This window comes from Haliotis rubra, unplaced genomic scaffold (assembly GCF_003918875.1).
Source record: "Haliotis rubra isolate DU_JTF1 unplaced genomic scaffold, ASM391887v1 Scf493, whole genome shotgun sequence".
Lineage (NCBI taxonomy): Eukaryota > Metazoa > Mollusca > Gastropoda > Lepetellida > Haliotidae > Haliotis > Haliotis rubra.
In genome coordinates, this window is record NW_025767183.1 from 726,961 (window position 1) to 750,948 (window position 23,988).

Below are 23,988 nucleotides of genomic sequence, written 5' to 3' on the forward strand. Positions count from 1 at the left end.
GTGGTTTCATCTCAGGAAATAATTTATACATGTGTGTTAAATATCACGGAGATAGTCAAACTAAAGGGGAGGTAACTCAAGTGTTTATTCAGTCCGTGTACAACCAAGTACAACAAATGCTACAACCCTGTATATTGATCAGGCCACTTCATTTAACCACGCTCGGGACGTGGATTCGAAGACCAAGCATTGACCGCTTCGGGACCGTACCCTGTGAACCTCATTAACAAACACTCTGCACTTGTTTCTTTGTCTACTGTTAAACACTCATCAAGCTTCGTCATGGATCGTTCATTAGAGAACAGGTTGGACACAGGTCCATGCGTACAAGTCAAACGAATTAATTCAATACGACGATAAGAAGAGGAACTTAGAACTGAAAGGCCATTTAACATCGGATTAGACTTAATGCCACATTTGACAAGCTAAGGTTATTTCAGCGGCTAATGCGTTCACGCATGAACATCAATACCTTATCAAAGAATTTTAACTCAATATTTGTCATCTAATTTCACCTGCGTAAAAACAGTACCTTTTTCCAAAACATCGATAACCAATCGATAAGCAATTTGTTTCTTGGTACAACATTTTCATGAATACTCTTGGGTTTTATTCAAGTAATTAAATACCAAGTAGCTACAAAAAACCCGCCATATCAATATTAATAAAATGCAAAATGTCGAAAACACTGTAGGTTTCAGAAGATCTGACAGTTAGCTGTCTCCATAAGACGAAAGAAGGCAGACCTAAGATAATTGCCCGGTTTTATTGATCACGTCCGACTAAATTCATTTAGGGTCAAACTGAAAGCCTTGTCAATTATAGACTGTTTGCAGTGAAAACGTACCGATGAATGTCACTTAAAACCAAAAAGTAAAACAAATAAAGTGAAATTAAGACTGCGAATCCTCATGATTTTACCTTGCCAATTAAAAATTTAAATCTCAGAATTTTATTCGACTTAGGATAAAAGTTGTTTAACAAACGATCATAGTTTCAGATGGCTATTATTGGTTTGTATTACAAGGGGGTATGCACATCAAATGAAACACCGAAAACGACAAGGGCTGTTATAAGTTAACGCTCTTCACGTACCGCACGTGCATTTGTTTCACTGTTCCAACTACTGCGCTTACCCCATTGTAATACAAACCAGTAATAGCGATTTGATTCTATTCTAAAGTTAAACAACTTTTATCCTAATTTGAATAAAATTTTGAGATTTAAATGTTCAATTGGCAAGGTAAAATTATGAGGATTCGCAATCTTAATTTCACTTTATTTGATTTACTTTTTTGTTTAAAGTGAAATTCATCGGTACGTTGTCACTGCAAACAGACTATACACAAGGCTAGCAGTGGATCGATTACCTTGTGTACACAAGACATACATGTGATTAGTTAATGGATTAGGGGCAGTGACGAGATAAGTATAGGATAACGAGAACATTATTTTGACTTTTTGACCACAGAAGGAAACTCATGACATAATGTTTCATTTATCTTAACGCGATTACTTTAAGAAACTGGAAATATGTGGCGATTATTTTGAAATTTCAAATGTTTAAATATTGTAGTATGATTCACAGTCAACATTAACGCCCGAAACTCACTTGTTTGAATCCATGTATTGATTTGTTCTCGTATTGGACTAATAGCACTAACAAGGTCAGGGGATTAGGTAGGAAGTCGTCTTAGGCAAGCGCAATTCGCTGTGCAGAGTTACCCCCCCCCCCCTGGGCATGCAAGAAATGCATGGCGAGTGTTCGAATTCCAGTTCGCCCTGATAATGTTTCTAGGTTTGCCAGCACCATCCCCTACTTGTGTGTTTCACTAAAGTGATAAAAGTCTAAGCCCTGCATCACCCCTGGACAACCTACCATAGTAATCTGACACGCATTTATAATGTTTCAACCCAACCCCCACCCTCAGTAATAAGGTAACATTACCTGATCATTTTGACATTCCGATTATGATGCCTAACTCTTTCGATTATCCAGAGATCTATGTGTATTTCCAATTCATATTCAATGACCGGAAGCACGTCATCTCTCATCGACAGTTCGTGTCATTCCGGAACTAGCCTCCTCGCTCTTTACGGAAACACGCGATCTACGAGACCACGTAGTGGGTCACCTTAAGTGGGTTAAGCGTGAGGTAGGTTAATTCGTGATATCGTGCTGTGAACTGAACGGAAACTGTTTACAATGTACTAGCTAGTATATACGCAAAGACCGTGATCATGTCTCAGAGTGACACAGCAACATGAACACACAGATAGAAAAGGACGTACATTAATGTATACATAATTGATGGCTTTGCCGTCTAAGCTGAACAGGATTGCAATGCCAAATAACCTAATAAGGTAATTTGAAACACTGCTGAATCAGATAGGAATTCCCAGATAATGAAACTGATTCGGTTGCGGAGAAATCGGCTATCTATATGCCAAGTAAAACATGCGATCAAAGCCCGTGAGGGAAATCAGACATACTCTAAAATTGTGATGGAGTCATGTAGATTTCAAAATGGTTTTCATTCTAAATTCATGGTGAAAAGTGTGACAGGTAATAAACTGGTTTGAACAGATGAGTATTGATGCACGATAACGACCCTCTGAACTGTTTCCCTGGGAATATCCTATCTCCCTGATCAGCTGTGGATTGTGATCCCATAAATAGCAGAACTCCCCAAAAAGTTAAACAACTCCGCTTTGCCTAATACGACTTCTTTGCTGTACTTATATTTAGTAGAAGCTGTCCGTTTATAAATATTACAACACTAAATTTCACAAGATGTTGAATGCGAGTAAAACGCTGGACAAAACAGGTTGCATTACACATCTAATCACAATTTGAAATTAGAACTTGTTAACAAGAACTTTTTAGATTTGATAACATATATCCAAAGGATCGTCTAAAACTACCGAATTCAATATTGTGAACCAAAGATTCCAGTTGTTCTGTTTATGTGTTTATTTCTTGAAGTTTCAGGCCATTGGCCCACAGAACATAGGGTTATGACAATAATTCATACATACTGAGTGAAAACGATACCGAGAAGGGGTGATACGTGGACATCAGGTTTGTGATGAATGCCGTTTAAATGCAAAAAAATACAAATTTTGATAGAGATACAAGTGCGCATACAGTTGTTTTGTTTGATTCTTGGAATTAAGAGTATTATCGCATAGAAATGTCTCAACTATCGAGGTTCCTTTAGTGTTATTTCTCGGCATATTTAGGTCGTTTTCCATCTCTTGGAGTAAACAATGTAAACGTTGCAAATTCAAATTGTTCTACTGCCAGACTTCACACAGTGGCTTTTCCCCCCTACTCAAAACACTATTGATTACAGTGTTTATCAACTATTAAAATAGTAATTTTAGAAATGGTATAGATACACTAACAAGTGCTTTGCAAAATGTATGTAGCTCGTCATGCTCAGTGAGAGATCAGCAAGACTAAGTGTTCTGGCAATCAGGCATTCAGGTTGGATACGTGACTCGGCTAGTTGCGAAAACTTACACGTACTTTACTCAGATCAGTGACTAAACCTTTCAGGAACACCATGTTATGTATAAATGAGATTAATCATTAAGCGTGACTTTAATAAATAGACGACTTCGATTATAAATAGAGTATTATTTGAGTGCCTAAATATCGGTATATCCCTCGCTCTCGCTCGGGAAATACCAACATTTAGGCACTCGTGTCGTAAACATAGTATGATATGGGTACTCATATAATATCCTCTACATATGTGCTCATTGTCCTTACAGATCTACAACCCGTGAAGTAACCCATGCTTGTCGTAAGAGGCGACTAACGGCATCGGTTGGCCAGGTTCGCTGGCTTGGTTGACACATGTCATCGGTTCCCAATTGCGCAAATCGATGCTCATGCTGTTGATCACTGGACTGTCTGGTCCAGACTCGATTATTTACAGACCGCCGCCATATAGCTGGAATATTGCTGAGTGCGGCGTTAAACTAAACTCACTCACTCCAGATCTACAACTTCTAATTATAACTTCACTAACATCTCAAATGTTTGCTCCTTTTAAATAGACGCTCTATCAATCTGGCAGCACGGTGGATCCCTAACATTCCGCAGAGATAAGATGAAAGCGAAGTCGTGGATGAAAGCTTAACGCGTTAAAATGTTTACCTTCTGCCATCCTATGTACAATAAACACTTACATATGTGGAGTGTATTTAGCCTATGTTGTATTCTGGTATGTCAGTTTAATTTCAAATAAAAGCTGATAGTGGTGTTTATTTTCCAAGTGCACCATAATTTATCTAAGTAAGCATCAACAATCTGGAAACTAAGGGTACATAGATTGGTAGACAAACGCCCAGTCTTAATATATATACGTGTTTTTGATGGAAACCAAAAGCTCCAATTGAAAGGGAGCCCGAGGTGGCCTGAGGAAAATGTAGACTTGCTTCATTTAGGATACCGTACTTCCTCTAATAAGTGCCCTGGAGCGTATTTATTCAACGGACTTCCAGACCCGGCGCTTACTGCGCTAACTTGGTGTAATTAAATATTTCTTAACATCTGCTTCACTCCCGGCGCTTATTAGAGACCCCTGCGCTTATTGAAAGAAATACGGTATTTGCATGGAAGAAAGGGTTGGACGGAAGGGAAAATACTTTGGTTCGGGGACTGTGAGACAGATTAATAGATTGGTTTGATGGTCTTTCACGGTACAAAGCAAGTAAACTAACGTTGATGACAAGAAATAACATTGTAAAATCAAATTATTGAATTACTCAAGTAGGCAATAATGATTTTAACGACTTTTGTACTTGTACAACATTAAGACACTACAGAAGCAAAATCTTTGAAAGTTCTAAACGGAGCCGTTCTCGACATCTTTTTGCATGCACCCCTACACCTTTTGGGATGAACACAGGCGTGCATTGATATACACACGTGCAAGGTGCAGCGTGCCTGTGTGCGGCTGTGCCTCTAAATCGCTGTACAAGTTTAGACGTTACAGTCGAATTAGCCGATCACAGTGAATCACAAATTGTTCCGCTAAACACACCAACACGGAGGTGCATAAACACACGACCTCAGCAACTACACACAAAACAGGTGGCGGGAGTGTTGTTTACCGAGAAACATAATTCGTTGAGTAAAATGTCAGATTTATTTAGCTTCCGAAACATACATATGATAGCAACCCCAGCAGACTCTAGGGCAGTGAACCAAGGGAAATGCTGCGCAGATATTTATGTGCCACACGTCGACATGGAGAGATGGTGGATGTGTTTTAGGGAAAGCTCCTGTTACATAGACCGAACGCTCAAAGGAATAATTATTTACAATTATTTATTTATTTACTTTAATTGGAGTGCTCTTACATTAAGAAAAAACACAGACAACTTCCAGAGTGGCTGACATATATTGAACAAATTTTGGTTGTTTGTGCTTCAAGGTCGGACTCAGCAATTTGCAACGAATGAACTCTGTAAACGTAAGCTGGATCAGACGATCCAGTGATTCAAAAATACAATGTCACGTGTACGTATCACTTGCATAGCTGTAAAAATGATAACATTCACTTTTGAATTCTCTCTGATGTGGAGACGTAAGATCATACAGTATTGAACATTTAGACGTCCAATGTATATTTTCCCCTCAAAACTGTTTAACAACGGTACAAGAATCTTTCGAAACGTCGCACTCACGAATAAAAATGAATCTATATTTTTAATATCTGATGTTAAAAATGAATCTATTTTAAGATGTTAAAATACTTTAAATATTAATTATCTCCAGGCAGTCAAGACAATGAAGGGTGTCTGATTCAAAATACATAGCTTAGTGTCAAAGGTAGAGGTCGTGTATGCACCTGAGTACATCAGTACTAGACCCAGTTCCGCAGAGTGACCAAAGCGCTTAGGTGAACGTAACTCCCATACCTTAACACAGGCTTGCGATAGTCATAGCGCTTAGGTGAACGTAACTCCCACACCTTAACACAGGCTTGCGATAGTCATAGCGCTTAGGTGAACGTAACTCCCATACCTTAACACAGGCTTGCGATAGTCATAGCGTTAAGGTGAACGTAACTCCCACACCTTAACACAGGCTTGCGATAGTCATAACGCTTAGGTGAACGTAACTCCCATACCTTAACACAGGTTTGCGATAGTCATAGCGTTAAGGTCTTTATGTAATGGGGCCCAGGGCCCAGATTTTCGAAGCTCTCTTAGCGCTGAGATAGTCGTAAGTTAATGTTAATGTATGGCAAAAAATGTATTCGAAAATCTGGGCCCTGTATTTGTTCCTGGACGCGACCTTGATGTTCATACATCCTGCCAGTGATAGAGTCCTTGACGATCTAACAGGTGATATGATATTGGTATCTCTTGTATGAACAGGTGCTCGTCAGCTTATCCGTGCCAGATTACCTGATAATCCAACACTAACCTTGGCGATAGTCTGTGACACGCCTTGTCATCAATTACATGCCAGAGGAGAAAACAGAACATGAAAATGTGTCTTAAATGATAGAAATAATCGTATGCTGTGTTCTGAAATTCCACAAAACAAGATAGCAATGTACACCAAGTTCGCATAACAATAGAATAGTAAATAAAATACATCGAAATACAGGAAGCTACGTTAAAACAAGCTCAGAGGAACCTCACACTTCTGTTATATACATCAACCACACACTACTGTTACATACTGGTCAGGTCCAGAAAATACTTCGTTATATTTGTCAGCGCTTGACCATGGGATTTACGACAGGACAAAGAGGATGGTATGATGGTAATCTCGATCTTGTTCAACAAAAGTTGATTTCGATTACGACTTAGTTGATGGTAGACATGCTCCTGCTGGGATGGGACTACTACTTATCTTCACTTGACCAAGGGATGTACCCGAGAAGAAAGGCCGGAGCCGACACAGCTCACTAACTTCATCTTTGATTAATTAGTTTAAGGTTGGCGTGGACACACTTACTAACTGACATTTGTGCCATAAACAAGATACACTATGCACAGCCACTTGCACATATACCGATTTCCTTTGTTAAAAATAAATTTGTGAAAAATATGAAAATGTATGAAGATATATATGCACTGCAATACAAGTCGGTGGGGTAGCCTAGTCGTTAAAGCGTTCGCTCGTCACGCCGAAGACCCGGGTTCGATTCCCCACATGGGTACAACATTTGAATCCCCATTTGTGGTGTCTCCCGCAATGACATTACTGGAATATTGCTTAAAGCGGCGTAAAACCATAATCACTCACTCTTAAGCACACCATGTTTGTCATATGAGGCGACCTAAGGTCAGGCTCACTGACTTAGTTGACGCATGTCATCGTATCCCAATAGCGTGGATCGGTGCTCATGATGTCAATCACTGGACTGGATTTCGGCGTTAATTAACAAACAACGCAAACTTAATGCGTCTTGGCCGTCGCGTGGCAACGCACACTTTACTGACAACGAACACTTTACTCTTTTTAAGCAGTTTGTATGAGTGTCGGGTCTATCCGGTAGCACAGGACAGACTTTCCCTATTAACTAACATTCGATGTCCTCACTAATTTTCGGTGATCCATTACATTTATTTTCCCCGTTTCGTTGCCTTGAATCCCAATGGAATATGTTTCAGCGAACAATTACAATTAGAGACAGGTTATTTTCGCCATTGACGTCCTAAATTGAAACAAAAATTGAAAGACACCACGACCAAGCGCTCGCGAACGCGACGAGTTTTTCAACCGCTTATACAGTAGCCTCAGAATGGAGTGAAACAAGAGATAATGAGCCAACTTGATGTATAGTTCACTTAATAGCGCTTTTTGTATGCACATTTGACACGCACCATATATCTTACACATCGCTGTCTTTTACTGCTTATTCTTCATTTTTTTATTGAATGTCAGATTCAGAGCTATAAGCTCTTCAGTTAGGTTGTTGTTAGTCTGTCTCACAGTCCCTGAACCACATTATTTTCCCTACTGCAAAGCCCTCTCTGCAGTGCTAAAGCCCTAAATAAAGCAAATCTAGACTTCCTCAGGTTCAGGTTCTGAATCTCTGGTCTCCCTGGGGCTCCTTTTCAATTTAAATGGGCTTGTTTGTTACTATCAAAATTATATATATTCAGAGACTAAGCATTAGTCTAGGTTGTTGTGCGCGAGCGTATGCCGCTGCCATGTGACATATTAGAGGCAAAGATGACCAGGCAGGGGTGGAAATAACTTTAAAATTGCTAGTGTACTCCGGTACAGTGGCACATGTAAAATCACTTGCCCTGATAAGTTTTCCACCATGCCGGCCGTTTTCTTGTTGATTTTTTAAATAAACAACATTATCAACATTGGAAAGTCAATTGACACCGGTACAGCATGGTATACAAATTTGCTTGCCTGACAGAAAAAAACACTGGACTCGGACGTCGGGCAATGGATTATTTCCACCCCTGCCAGGATATATGGCCACCTATGATCACTACATGATAATACTGTCTTCAACTACAAACTGTAGTACGGAGACTAACAGACTCCCCAAGTGTATAAAGGGCAGAAATTTGATTTATCTGTTCAAAGTCTTAAGGAACTGACCGTAAAATCAGCAGCATGGCAAAAGAATTATATATACTGAGAGAACCAAATAAGGGATCGCATAAAATTTCAGATTTTAATCACGGCAAACATAGCAGACGTGATTCATGGTTTTCATGTTTAAATAAAGAAAGGCAGTATTGAGTTTGGCCCCGACCTGGTCACGCAACTATCTGGCAACGTCTGGGCATACTTCCAATCAGTGTCCTCATTGTGTGTGTGTGTGTGTGTGTGTGTGTGTGTGTGTGTGTGCGTAAAATTCTGACCTTCATACACTTGGGGAGTCTGTTAGTCTCTGTACTACAGTTTGTAGTTGAAGACAGTATCATCATCTAGTGATCATATGTGGGCATACATATATATATCTCACACTCACACACACACTCTCTCTCTCACACACACAGAGACAACAGGGGCGATCCTTTATTTTTCTCCTTCAGTATATTTTCTGGAGAGTCCAGTATGTGGAAGGTGTTTGTGACGATATGAGCAATACAGCGTGTTCTATGGACACCTGATTTCTAAACACAGCGTATTCACTTTGATATTTGAGACTATAAACAAATATATACGTTCTGATACACGTCATGCAAATGGACTTTCCCAGCGGGAATTGTCCAGAAAGCGGGATTTCCGGATTTGACTGGGTACGACTTAACGCTGTTTCACCGAATATTTGTTTCATCGTAACTTGTTTGGATTCGCTAGAAAACAAGTATTTTGTCTATTAAACAATTAGATCTGTACTACACACACACTCTCCCCTGACAGCCCTTATCTCGATAACAAAATCTTAAACCCGACACTACTGCACTATGTTCAACGATAAAACAAGCTATAAACGACTTCTTACACACAAATATTAGCTCTACCCCAGGCCACATGGTGTGCTGGCTGAACAGATGCTGTGTGAAGTATTGGGGCGAAGGGATGGAACATTACCGTTGCATTTCACTACGTCGTGTGTTCAGTTCACCGACATAAATATCTAATTAGGAGTTAGCTAATCAGCGAGATCAATATGTTACTGGCCAAATTAAGCTGGAGATTCGTTTGAAACGCATTAACAAACCATGGGCCCGCAATGTAAATTAGTGTCAACGTACAGGGAATTTTTGTCCAAGTTTTCTTCATTTACAGTTACATGATGTGTGAGGTTAGATCAAATTCTGATTAGGAATCATCTCTGAACTATTGATACAATGAATAGACATCATCTCTGAACTATTGCTACAATGAATAGACACCATCTCTGAACTATTGATACAATGAATAGACATCATCTCTGAACTATTGATACAATGAATAGACATCATCTCTGAACTATTGATACAATGAATAGACACTGAACTATTGATACAATGAATAGACATCATCTCTGAACTACTGATACAATGAATAGACACCCTCTCTGAACTACTGATACAATGAATAGACATCTCTGAACTATTGATACAATGAATAGACATCATACTGATACAATGAATACTGATACAATCTCTGAACTATCTGAACTATTGACAATGAATAGACATCATCTCTGAACTACTGATACAATGAATAGACATCATCTCTGAACTACTGATACAATGAATAGACATCATCTCTGAACTATTGATATAATGAATAGACATCATCTCTGAACTACTGATACAATGAATAGACATCATCTCTGAACTATTGATACAATGAATAGACATCATCTCTGAACTATTGATGCAATGAATAGACATCATCTCTGAACTACTGATATTGATGCAATGAATAGACATCATCTCTGAACATTGATACAATGAATAGACATCATCTCTGAACTACTGATAGAATGAATAGACATCATTTCTGAACTATTGATACAATGAATAGACATCATCTCTGAACTATTGATATAATGAATAGACATCATCTCTGAACTACATCTCTGAACTGATACAATGAATAGACAATCTCTGAACTACTGATACAATGAATAGACATCTCTGAACTATTGATACAATAATCAAATACTGATACAATGAATCACCCTCTGAACTATTGATACAATGAATAGACATCATCTCTGAACTACTGATAGACAATGAATAGACATCATCTCTGAACTATTGATACAATGAATAGACATCATCTCTGAACTACTGATAATGAATAGACATCATCTCTGAACTATTGACAATGAATCATCATCTGAACTACTGATATAAATAGACATCATCTCTGAATGATAGACATCATCTCTGAACTACTGATACAATGAATAGACATCATCTCTCTATTGATACAATGAATAGACATCATCTCTGAACTATTGATACAATGAATAGACATCATCTCTGAACTACTGATACAATGAATAGACATCATCTCTGAACTACTGATATAATGAACAGACATCATCTCTGAACTACTGATAGAAAGAATAGACATCATCTATGAACTATTGATATAATAAATAGACATAATCTCTGAACTCTCATGTTTAAAATTGTGGGGAGTGTGTTTAAACGTGTGTTGATAATCACGCATGTTTTATAAAATTTATTTTTATGCATTTTTAGACTGGTAAAGCTGCAGCACGTTGTTAGTGATGTGCACCAGAACAGGTTTCAAACATTCCACCCATAATGGAGTGAAATTCAATCAAATTAGACTCAGGACAATCAATTGGACAGAGTAATGCGACCAAACATGACTCTCCCGATGAGGATTTGCTCTGGTCTACTATTACCTGCAGCATCTATAATTGATGTTACATTCAAGCACCAGTCTATAATTGTGAACAGGTTTGGCGACAGAACTCATTACCTACCGTATTCATTATGTATTATACAGTTATGCTTCGTTTCATTTGAACATATCAGCAACGGTGAAGTGAAACGGCTGAAATTTGTTTCCTCTTAGTGTTTAAGCTAAGTCGTTATCGTTTGATGTTTCGGATAGTATATGAAACGAAATCTCATTGTCAATATGACGATCTGTTCCAAGGAAGTTCTCCAAACAGCCAAATTGTCAATGGAACATGAGCATAAGCGTAGTTAATGCCATGATCCTCATAAGGTAATTAGATTTGTAAGTGATTATGAGGAAAACTAAACGTAAACAATATATTATGTATGAGCAAATTGACAGTAAATCCGGTAAATCACAAAATCACACATGAACAATAAACTGTCTGTCTGTCTATCAAGGTCGAGGTGTCTTACATTTGAAAAACACTAATTTGATAATTGCAGTTGATGAAAACAGCTAGTGTTCGATTTGTCAACCTTGGGTAATTGCTATTGTTATCGATATTCGTCAAAAAGTTTGCGAAGCGTGCATGCAAAAAAGTGCATGTGGATATTTCGATGAAATATAAATCTAACTCACCAATTGCTTTCATATATTCATCAAATCCTTCACTGCTAAACAGCTCCCAACGTCCAACGCTTCCAGCCATGATAGCAGCACAAACAGACACTGAAACTTGCTCGCCAATAACTTTCCACCGTGTCGTCTGCTCTTATCGGCACGTGCCAGTGATCATCAGAATCCCGTGCACTCTATATATAGGTTATAGGGTCACGTGACATCAGCTACTTCCGTTAATCGGAATCAAGAATTATGAGCAAGGTGGAGCTGTGTATTGTCAATTGGATTCTGATATCAGTCCTGTTTGTTGCTTGTCAAAACTTGTTTGGCATTTCTCGCTCAGTGCTTGCATTTTTTTTAGCGGTATTGGATTACGGCCAAATATCACTGTTTCGTACACTGCGTAGATTAAACGTGTGACTATGCATGGAAGAATGTTCCACAAAGGGGTGCATCATCATCATCATCATCATCATCACCATCACCACCACTACCATCATCATCATCATCATCGTCGTCGTCGTCACCATCATCATCGTCGTGGTCACCATCATAAAAATAATATTAATCATCATCACCATCATCATCATCATCATCGTGGCAATTAAAGATAGCTCTATTTTATGCTTTTATTTTAGTAACATTACACTCGTATACCACACAAATGTTGATAGGGATAATCAGATAATCCTTTGATTTAACGTTTGATAAAGGATGTCAAGAGTTGAAAAGTATACGGTTACTGTAAACATTGCTGGTGTGAAATGTCACGCATGTTTCAAATAATTTGTATAAACTGATTCATGTGCAGGTTATTTCTAATGTTTCGATCAAATATGGAAGCTAAATATACTCATGCCAATAATGGTTGTCACCCCCTTCAATTGTTTTAATTGGAGAAGGGGTGTGGGGTGGGGGTGTGAGGTGTGTGTGGGGTTGGGATTGGGAGGGGGGTGACAACCATTATTGGCATGAGTATATGTCACTATGTGCAACTGCTCACCAATACAACTACACAAAACTAGACAAAAATCGATTTTTGTTTCCATTATCAACTTGATGTATGCCACTCACGTCAACAATTAAGAAAGAGAATTTTATGAGAAAAGAATCATAGTTCGAAGATTACCTAATATAAGACATATGTAAGTTCGTGCGTTTCACTGACCAAATAACACCTGCTACACTCTGGGCTTTCTTCCTCAAGAGACGTAACTCGAATGCTGTTCAAAGTTGTGGGGAACAGTGAGAGAGTATGAGTTATGAAGTTAATTCAAAACATCTTATCCATTTTGAGAATTGAACACGAGTTTCGCCGTACGAGCTAACACCTCACTGCTGGGCTAAATCAGGATGCATGCTTTGGAGGAGGAAGTCCCGCTTTAAACTTTTTAACATACAGTCAGACGAGGATGCTATCATTACGTGACATATCTATTTGTGTAGCTTGTTGTAAAATTGAACTTGAGTAGCTTCAAATATGAAGCTTTAAAAATAAGTGCGATTATAATTTATTGTAGACATATATTGCAAAAAGCTATGTCTCGTCGGATTAACTATAGGAGGGTGAACAGTTCTTTTTGTCTTTAATTTATAGAGTTATATATAGTTCCATTTCCAAGAACTCCTTTGAGAACATCAACACCTTACAAAAAATTCTTCATTGCTATTATTAAGTAAGCATTGACATTGTCAATGGACTCTACACCATATTACAAGCCAAACACAACTTTTCTTGACACATTAACGCATATTTCACACATAATTGAAGGCACATCTACGTGCGTATCTCGTTCAAGAATCTCGTTTGTACAGAGACATCAAAGGGTTGATATTCTGTACCTGATTACACAGGCACCGCCGACCTTGCGGGGGGTCTGTCAAGTCCGTTTTTGCCGAAACAAACAAGTGCGTGTTTCTTTATCCACGAGGTGTATTTTATTTGTTCATTAAGTGCTTTCGTTGCAGCAGGAGTAAACTGATCCTTTTTCTATTTCACGTGCCGACAGGTTGAAGCAGCTCTGTTCCTTGGAGGTAGAGTCGTGTTGTCTTACGTTGATTCCAGACTGAAAGGTACCTACGCCCCACAATCTGGTACACTGGTTTTGGTGTGGAAGTTGTAATCAATGAATTGCGCTGGCTATGTGTTTGTTGTTTAACGCCTCATAGTATTCCAGCAACGTTTCTCAGAGGTAGAGAGCCATGTTATCTTATTTCGAGACTTAAAGGGGCTTACGTCCCTGATCTGGTACCCTGGTTTAGGTCCAGACGTTATCAATGGATGAATTAGTCAGTGTTTATTGTTTAACGCCTCATAGTCTTCCAGCAACGTCAGAGGTAGAGGGCCATGTTATCTTATTTCGAGACTTAAAGGGGCTCACACCCCTGATCTGGTACCCTGGTTTAGGTCCAGACGTTATCAATGGATGAATTAGTCAGTGTTTATTGTTTAACGCCCCACTCCATTCCAGCTGTGTGACTGCAGTCAGTAAATAATCAAACCTTGACCAGACAATACAGTTATTGACATAATGAGCATCGATCAACACATTTCTGGTCAAGGTCACATGCATTCATCATCATCATCATCATCATCACCATCATAATCATCATCACCACCACCATCGTCACCGTCATCGTCACCACCACCACCACCACCACCATCCATCAGCGTCATCATCATTACCACCATCATCATCGTCATCGTCACCACCACCATCATCATCATCATCATCAACATCATCATTGTCGATCATACAGGGTACCAATACAGTGTCTGGAGAATAGTTAAGAAAGTTCTTGTACCGTTACAGTTGGTTTCAGTTACAGATGGAACAGGTGTTGATTAATCCACGCAGAAGCTACAGAAGAAGACAGCTGTATGTATGAGATTGCAATAGACACTATTCATCCGAGCTTACTTTCGTAAAACATATGCGATTTCTTGTGCATGTAAATATACATCCAGTAAGATAGCAACACGCTAAGATTCCAGGTAAATGTAGCCACAGATATTTACAAGTTGAGTTGATGATTTACTGTATCCTACGTTCACAGCTGCTTATACTAAATATAATGTTTGAAGCATTACGCTAACCACAGTCTGTGCTACTCTAAACACTGTCTGCACTTCACGTAACCCTGTCTGGACAACTCTAAACACTGTCTGCGCTACTCTAAACACTGTCTGCGCTACTCTATACACTGTCTGTGCTGCTCTAAACACTGTCTGGACAACTCTAACCACAGTCTGTGCTACTCTAAACACTGTCTGCGCTGCTCTAAACACTGTCAGGACAATTCTAAACACTGTCTGAGCTACTCTAAACATTGAAAGTACTACTCTAAACACTACATGCACTACACGAAACACTGTCTGAGCTACTCTAAACATTGAATGTACTACTCTAAACACTACATGCACTACACGAAACACTGTCTGAGCTACTCTAAACATTGAATGTACTACTCTAAACACTACATGCACTACACGAAACACTGTCTGAGCTACTCTAAACATTGAATGTACTACTCTAAACACTACATGCACTACACGAAACACTGTCTGGACAACTCTAAACACTGTCTGTGCTACTCTAAACACTCTGTGCTGCTCTAAACACTGTCAGGACAACTCTAAACACTGTCTGAGCTACTCTAAACATTGAATGTACTACTCTAAACACTACATGCACTACACGAAACACTGTCTGAGCTACTCTAAACATTGAATGTACTACTCTAAACACTACATGCACTACACGAAACACTGTCTGAGCTACTCTAAACATTGAATGTACTACTCTAAACACTACATGCACTGCACGAAACACTGTCTGGGCAACACTAAACACTGTCTGTGCTACACTAAACACTGTCTGTGCTGCTCTAAACACTGTCAGGACAACTCGAAACACTGCCTGAGCTACTCTAAACATTGAATGTACTACTCTAAACACTACATGCACTGCACGAAACACTGTCCGGACAACTCTAAACACTGTCTGTGCTACTCTAAACACTGTTTAGACTCAAATGTTTGATGGGCATTGAGTAGTTGGAAGGTATCATAACAACGAATGGTATGGATTTACAACTTCCTTATTATTTACAACACACCTAGTGTTGGGGAAACAAGTAGCCAAGAAACTTCGTGTTGTAAATAATAAAGAGTAGTCTAGACTACTCTTAACACAGCACGTACTAAACATAACACTATCTGGACTACTCTAAACACTGCATGTACCACACTAAACCATTAAATAGTGTGTGCTCTATACTTAGCACTTATGCTCACTTTCCAAATACTCTATTTATACTCTAAAGCGGCATAAAACAACATCCACTCGTTCCCACCACGAATTATTGCTCCTTAAGTTGTACCACCTATTTCCAAATGCATCTGAGATTCTTACATAACTTGGTCTTCCCCTCATGCCACGACCCCATTTGTCTCTCTTAATATCACAGACAAAATCCATCGTGGTCAGTGGTGCAAGCTAATGGTGTTTATAGGCGAGATACACAACATCCATGTATAAAGAGAAGAAAGAGAACCGCAGCACCAAGATGGAAGCGTCCATGTGTTGACCACGTGTGTCTGGAAGCAAAACCTGCGTTCTGAGCCGCAAGGGCGGTCATTGACATAAACATTGCATTGTTTGGGTAGACATGGGAAATACTAGCGTGTATATAACAATGTCACGACGCCTTTGGCGAAATAGGAATGCACATACACGCACCTAGAACACACCATGGATACACCAGATAAGTGAGTGAGTTTAGTTTTACGCCGCTTTTAGCAATATTCCAGCAATATCACAGCGGGGGACACCAGAAATGGGCTTCACACATTGTACACCTGTGGAGAATCGAGCCTGGATCTTCAGCGTAACGAGCTGACGCTTTAACCTCTAGGCTACCCCATCGCCCCTACACCAGATAAAAGATAAGATAAGAATGTATTATCCCAAGGTAAATTCTTATTTCACAGATGAAATATTCAAAAAGGAAAATATATAGAGAATTGATAACTAATTGAGAGTAAACATCAATCGAGTCTTGTGGCAAGGCAAATACCGATTGACTTGACGAGGTTGCTGTACCTATATAAATAAACATCGTGAAGAATTACATATTTCATTTTCATATTACTATTTCCCTTTAAAATGCATTAATTTACAATTAACACAAAACGCTGGCCGATATAAATTATTATCGTGCTTGGTCATACATATTTTCACTGGACTGTGAACCAAAATGTATAACCGGTTAACTCCATTTTAGCATATTCATACGCTGACAAATAATGTTCCTCGGATTATTTAAAAGAAAGACTTTAATCGAATAACTGAAACTTTGATAACAGTAACAGCAACAATTCTGTGTCATTTGATTACACCTCTTCTATAATTTCTCTGATATTTAACTTTCGAATCAAACCGCGATCTCACAGAAAAATAGTCCAACTTCCGTTTCTCTAATTTCAAGTAATTTGCATACATATCTCATTATAGTATGACGTACATATTTTTATGCCATACGGTTTTGTTATGGATAAATGCTTTGGTTAAATGATAACTGACAATACAATATGTTCAAGAGTACATTAGAACATATACTTGAGGAAATAGAAGCGTGTAAATCGGACAAGCCAAATATTCCATTGAGCAAAATTGTATTGGTCTTTGACCTAATAAAAATCTTGTCTTGTCATAATGTTATTAAGCCGTTTGGGAAATAGGAATTAACATATGCATAATACAAACATGCGGAAACTTACACATCATAATGTCACGGTGCCCTTAGAGAAGTGTCTGGGAATGTACATACAGACACAACAAAGAAGAGAAGCACAGAAAATACCAACTTGTAAATCAAAATGTCACGATTATTTGGAAGGAACATCTGGAGAGTGTACGTACAGGTCCGAGAGCACACCATGGAGATATGGGGATATATTGACTGGTATATATCTTGGCATATGTCATCCATCTTTTAATGCGTCATGATACACCGGCACATGCATATCTAATGTACCACATCAGTGAGTGAGTACGGTTTTACGGCGCTTTTACTAATATTACAGCAATATCACAGCAGGGGACACCAGAAATGGGCTTCACACAATATACCAACATGGGGAATCGAACCCGGGGCGAGCGGACGCTTTAACCACGATGTTACTCAGGGTCCCTTGCAACCACATTGAGACACTACTGCGCTATCACATAACACAGTGGTTTGCCCTGTCGCTGACCCACTGATGTAATTGACACTGTGGGAGACATCGTCAGTATGTCAGCTGCAACAGGAGCCGCTAAACACAGGTAGATGCGTGACCTTCACAACTAGGTATCTGGGAGCTAGGGTGATATCCAATAACAAGTAAATGCTACTTGGAACTGATTATTAGTGATTTGATACATCTGTTATTAACATTATTTGCTCAGATGTGAAGTAATGTAGGTTCCTCTATGTCTGACGGGGTACAGTTCACCAGGCAAAGAGAGATCAGTGATTTCCACTTTGATACACGTAACGTTTTATGGATTAGTAGGGCATGAGATAGGAATCACATTATAGATGGAGAACATGTAATACGATTTAAAAAGACCTACAACTGACGTTTTCAATGCACGTTTCTGATGTTTTGTCTAATTCATTGAACGGGGAAATATGTTCTCTTAAACACATGTTGAAGCATTTAAAGTACATTACACATCTCTGAGGTGTCAGTGACAGGAGTGAGTGAGTGGGTTTCGTTTTACGCCGCTTTTAGCAATATTCCAGCAATATCATGGCGGGGGACACCAGAAATGGGCTTCACACATTGTACCCATGTGGGGAATCGAACCTGGGTCTTCGACGTGACGAGCGAACGCATTAACCACTAGGTTACCCCGTCACTGACCGTGATAGACAACATGGATTTTTATATTTTCACATACGAATCACCACTAAATGGAAATTAAGGGTTAAGGATCGGAAACAATTTTGCATAACACAACACAAATGCAACCATTATATATATTTCTTGCACATACATGTCTCATTATGAAAATGAATGATGTCCTAAAATAGAAGCGCGGTAATTTCCATGACAACTTTAGCTGTAAATGACATCAATCATTTGGAAAGTGGGCATATTATGTAATTAATGTTCTTTTCCATGGCGGTTTGTATAAAAAACATTCTTTTTCTTTTCGAAATGGGATAATTTTTGGAGTGGAAGGAAAATTCTAATGATACTGCCAGTCTGGACACAACCTACGTGGCGTTGTGGATAGAGTGTCAGTCCGAGAATGGAAAGTCATCGGTTCGATTCCCAACCACGTCAAAACTAAAGATATTAAAAGATGGTACTGTCCCTGCCTGGTGTGCGGCATTAAGGTATTACAAGTAGGTTCAGCTTGGAGTCAGCGCGCACATTCACAGACATCCATGCGTGTTGTTATATAAGAGCAATCATCTTGAACGCGAAGTTCTTTTCTACTTCAGTTTAGATTCATCGCGCAGCTTCGCAGACTTGGTTGATGCATGCCATCGTACCCCAATTGGTCAGATAGATGTCCATCACCGGATCGTCTTGCCCAGACATGATACTTTGCAGACCGCCATCAAACAGCTGAGGCGCGGTGGGGTAGCCTAGTGGTTAAAGCGTTGGCTCGTCACGCCGAAGACGCGGGTTCAATTCCCCAAATGGTTACAATGTGGGAAGTCTATTTCTGGTGTCCCCCGGCGTGATGTTGCTGGAATACTGCTAAAAGCAGCGTAAAACCATATTCACTCACTCACTCCTACCTCACCTAGTTTGAAACAGTGATTAATGTCAGTCCCTATAATGGCCCACACATTTGTCTACATCGCTACACCTGAGGGTCAGAACAGAACCTCAGCATATTTTCCTCACCGTAAGCGTCGACATTGATTGGAGATTCAGACTCGGTGACAAGACTGATGGTGTGTACCCCAACCGCTTGAATTGTTGCTCTTAATATCACTCACTGGTTTGTTTAGTCCAGACTCGAACATTACCACATAGCTCATTATAATGGTGTTAAACACCAGGCAAATAAACCTCCAAAGCAAAAGCATAATGGAATACAATGGTGATGGCTATTCTGATAATGCGTGTTACACACACATTAGTAAAACCTTGGCGTGATGATCCCTCGTTGGGAGAAAGAGCCCCCACTGTAGGGAATTGGTGGTTTGGCCATAATGTCAACACTACGGATGTACGGGCATGCTCGCCTTTGTAGAAAACACCTGGTTCAACATTGATTCTTCGTCTTCCATTCAAATTATTATCATGGTTATTTTGACGTATACTCTCAATAGAATTCGTTTCGGCAGATATTCGGGATTTATTATTCTTTGGCACATGAACTTTTTCTTGCTATCGGGCACTAGTTGGGCATTGTTTCCAGGGTCTGAACAGGAATAATTCTGACTGCCACATTAAACAGCATGAAGCATTCTCACTTTTTTAACTGCCCTGAATCTACTAGTGTTCAGATACATATACCCTGTCTGTGTTTCAGTCAAAACGGATATTATTTGTGGTTGGAAAATTGTGCATGTGCTTTCAGCATATTCCTCTGATCTAAGTCGGAGTTGATAATCAATATCGCGAACTGGCTTTCCTGAGTGTTTGGTTTTACGTGGAAGTAAAATAAGTCAATGCCAGTGATTAATCAGTTTCGATTATTCGCCGAAACTGATTGTCTTTGACGTAAAGGGGAAACAGCAGTGACTGACTGAGTTTAGTCCGCTTTAAGCAATATTCCAGCAATATCCCGGCGGGGGACACCGGGAACGGGCTTCACACATTGTACCCATATAGGAAATCGAACCCGGGTGACGGGTCTTCTGCGTGACGAGCGAACGCTTTAACCACTAGGCTAACATATTAATTGATCAGTGAACATCAGTGATGATCCCAGGTAAACACGTTTCGAAAATCATGTCTCGATACTGAAATAATCAAATACCGATCAGGGTGCTGTTGCACAACACAACCTTAGCGCTAAGACTACCTTAAGTCCATGTTAAGGTATGGGAGTTACGGTCACCTTAGCGCTAAGGCTACCTTCAGTCCATGTTAAGGTATGGGAGTTACGGTCACCTTAGCGCTAAAGCTACCTTAAGTCCATGTTAAGGTATGGGAGTTACGGTCACCTTAGCGCTAAGACTACCTTAAGTCCATGTTAAGGTATGGGAGTTACGGTCACCTTAGCGCTAAGGCTACCTTAAGTCCATGTTAAGGTATGGGAGTTACGGTCACCTTAGCGCTAAGGCTACCTTAAGTCCATGTTAAGGTATGGGAGTTACGGTCACCTTAGCGCTAAAGCTACCTTAAGTCCATGTTAAGGTATGGGAGTTACGGTCACCTTAGCGCTAAGGCTACCTTAAGTCTATGTTAAGGTATGGGAGTTACGGTCACCTTAGCGCTAAGGCTACCTTAAGTCCATGTTATGGTATGGGAGTTACGGTCACCTTAGCGCTAAGGCTACCTTAAGTCCATGTTAAGGTATAGGAGTTACGGTCACCTTAGCGCTAAGGCTACCTTAAGTCTATGTTAAGGTATAGGAGTTACGGTCACCTTAGCGCTAAGGCTACCTTAAGTCCATGTTAAGGTATGGGAGTTACGGTCACCTTAGCGCTAAGGCTACCTTAAGTCCATGTTAAGGTATGGGAGTTACGGTCACCTTAGCGCTAAGGCTACCTTAAGTCCATGTTAAGGTATGGGAGTTACGGTCACCTTAGCGCTAAGGCTACCTTAAGTCTATGTTAAGGTATGGGAGTTACGGTCACCTTAGCGCTAAGGCTACCTTAAGTCCATGTTAAGGTATGGGAGTTACGGTCACCTTAGCGCTAAGGCTACCTTAAGTCCATGTTAAGGTATAGGAGTTACGGTCACCTTAGCGCTAAGGCTACCTTAAGTCTATGTTAAGGTATGGGAGTTACGGTCACCTTAGCGCTAAGGCTACCTTAAGTCTATGTTAAGGTATGGGGAGTTACGGTCACCTTAGCGCTAAGGCTACCTTAAGTCTATGTTAAGGTATGGGAGTTACGGTCACCTTAGCGCTAAGGCTACCTTAAGTCCATGTTAAGGTATGGGAGTTACGGTCACCTTAGCGCTAAGGCTACCTTAAGTCTATGTTAAGGTATGGGAGTTACGGTCACCTTAGCGCTAAGGCTACCTTAAGTCCATGTTAAGGTATGGGAGTTACGGTCACCTTAGCGCTAAGACTACCTTAAGTCTATGTTAAGGTATGGGAGTTACGGTCACCTTAGCGCTAAGGCTACCTTAAGTCCATGTTAAGGTATAGGAGTTACGGTCACCTTAGCGCTAAGACTACCTTAAGTCCATGTTAAGGTATGGGAGTTACGGTCACCTTAGCGCTAAGACTACCTTAAGTCCATGTTAAGGTATGGGAGTTACGGTCACCTTAGCGCTAAGGCTACCTTAAGTCCATGTTAAGGTATGGGAGTTACGGTCACCTTAGCGCTAAGGCTACCTTAAGTCCATGTTAAGGTATGGGAGTTACGGTCACCTTAGCGCTAAGGCTACCTTAAGTCCATGTTAAGGTATGGGAGTTACGGTCACCTTAGCGCTAAGGCTACCTTAAGTCCATGTTAAGGTATGGGAGTTACGGTCACCTTAGCGCTAAGGCTACCTTAAGTCCATGTTAAGGTATGGGAGTTACGGTCACCTTAGCGCTAAGACTACCTTAAGTCCATGTTAAGGTATGGGAGTTACGGTCACCTTAGCGCTAAGGCTACCTTAAGTCCATGTTAAGGTATGGGAGTTACGGTCACCTTAGCGCTAAGGCTACCTTAAGTCTATGTTAAGGTATGGGAGTTACGGTCACCTTAGCGCTAAGGCTACCTTAAGTCCCTGCGCTAAGACTACCTTAAGTCCATGTTAAGGTATGGGAGTTACGGTCACCTTAGCGCTAAGGCTACCTTAAGTCCATGTTAAGGTATGGGAGTTACGGTCACCTTAGCGCTAAAGCTACCTTAAGTCCATGTTAAGGTATGGGAGTTACGGTCACCTTAGCGCTAAGGCTACCTTAAGTCCATGTTAAGGTATGGGAGTTACGGTCACCTTAGCGCTAAGGCTACCTTAAGTCCATGTTAAGGTAGGGAGTTACGGTCACCTTAGCGCTAAGGCTACCTTAAGTCTATGTTAAGGTATGGGAGTTACGGTCACCTTAGCGCTAAGGCTACCTTAAGTCTATGTTAAGGTATGGGAGTTACGGTCACCTTAGCGCTAAGGCTACCTTAAGTCTATGTTAAGGTATGGGAGTTACGGTCACCTTAGCGCTAAGGCTACCTTAAGTCCATGTTAAGGTATGGGAGTTACGGTCACCTTAGCGCTAAGGCTACCTTAAGTCCATGTTAAGGTATAGGAGTTACGGTCACCTTAGCGCTAAGGCTACCTTAAGTCTATGTTAAGGTATAGGAGTTACGGTCACCTTAGCGCTAAGGCTACCTTAAGTCCATGTTAAGGTATGGGAGTTACGGTCACCTTAGCGCTAAGGCTACCTTAAGTCCATGTTAAGGTATGGGAGTTACGGTCACCTTAGCGCTAAGGCTACCTTAAGTCTATGTTAAGGTATAGGAGTTACGGTCACCTTAGCGCTTAAGTCCATGCTACAAGACTACCCTTAAGTCCATGTTAAGGTATGGGAGTTACGGTCACCTTAGCGCTAAGGCTACCTTAAGTCTATGTTAAGGTATGGGAGTTACGGTCACCTTAGCGCTAAGGCTACCTTAAGTCCATGCGCTAAGACTACCTTAAGTCCATGTTAAGGTATGGGAGTTACGGTCACCTTAGCGCTAAGGCTACCTTAAGTCTATGTTAAGGTATGGGAGTTACGGTCACCTTAGCGCTAAAGCTACCTTAAGTCCATGTTAAGGTATGGGAGTTACGGTCACCTTAGCGCTAAGGCTTCCTTAAGTCTATGTTAAGGTATGGGAGTTACGGTCACCTTAGCGCTAAGACGACCTTAAAGGTCACATGCAACCAA

At 40.2% G+C, this 23,988-nt stretch overlaps 1 protein-coding gene across 2 annotated transcripts in view; it reads right to left on the reverse strand.

Annotated features, from left to right (window-relative positions):
* Positions 1-23,988, reverse strand: part of LOC124291506 (fatty acid-binding protein, heart-like) — a 57,440-nt gene that overhangs the window by 11,169 nt on the left and 22,283 nt on the right. The window contains exon 1 of one of the 2 annotated variants that reach the window (XM_046728491.1): positions 11,966-12,236. The exons of the other annotated variant lie outside the window; for it this stretch is intronic. Within the exon in view, the coding sequence (XP_046584447.1) occupies positions 11,966-12,035 (70 nt within the window). The 5' untranslated portion in view covers positions 12,036-12,236. Of the gene's footprint in view, positions 1-11,965; positions 12,237-23,988 lie in introns of those variants that run through there. 2 annotated transcript variants of the gene reach the window in all.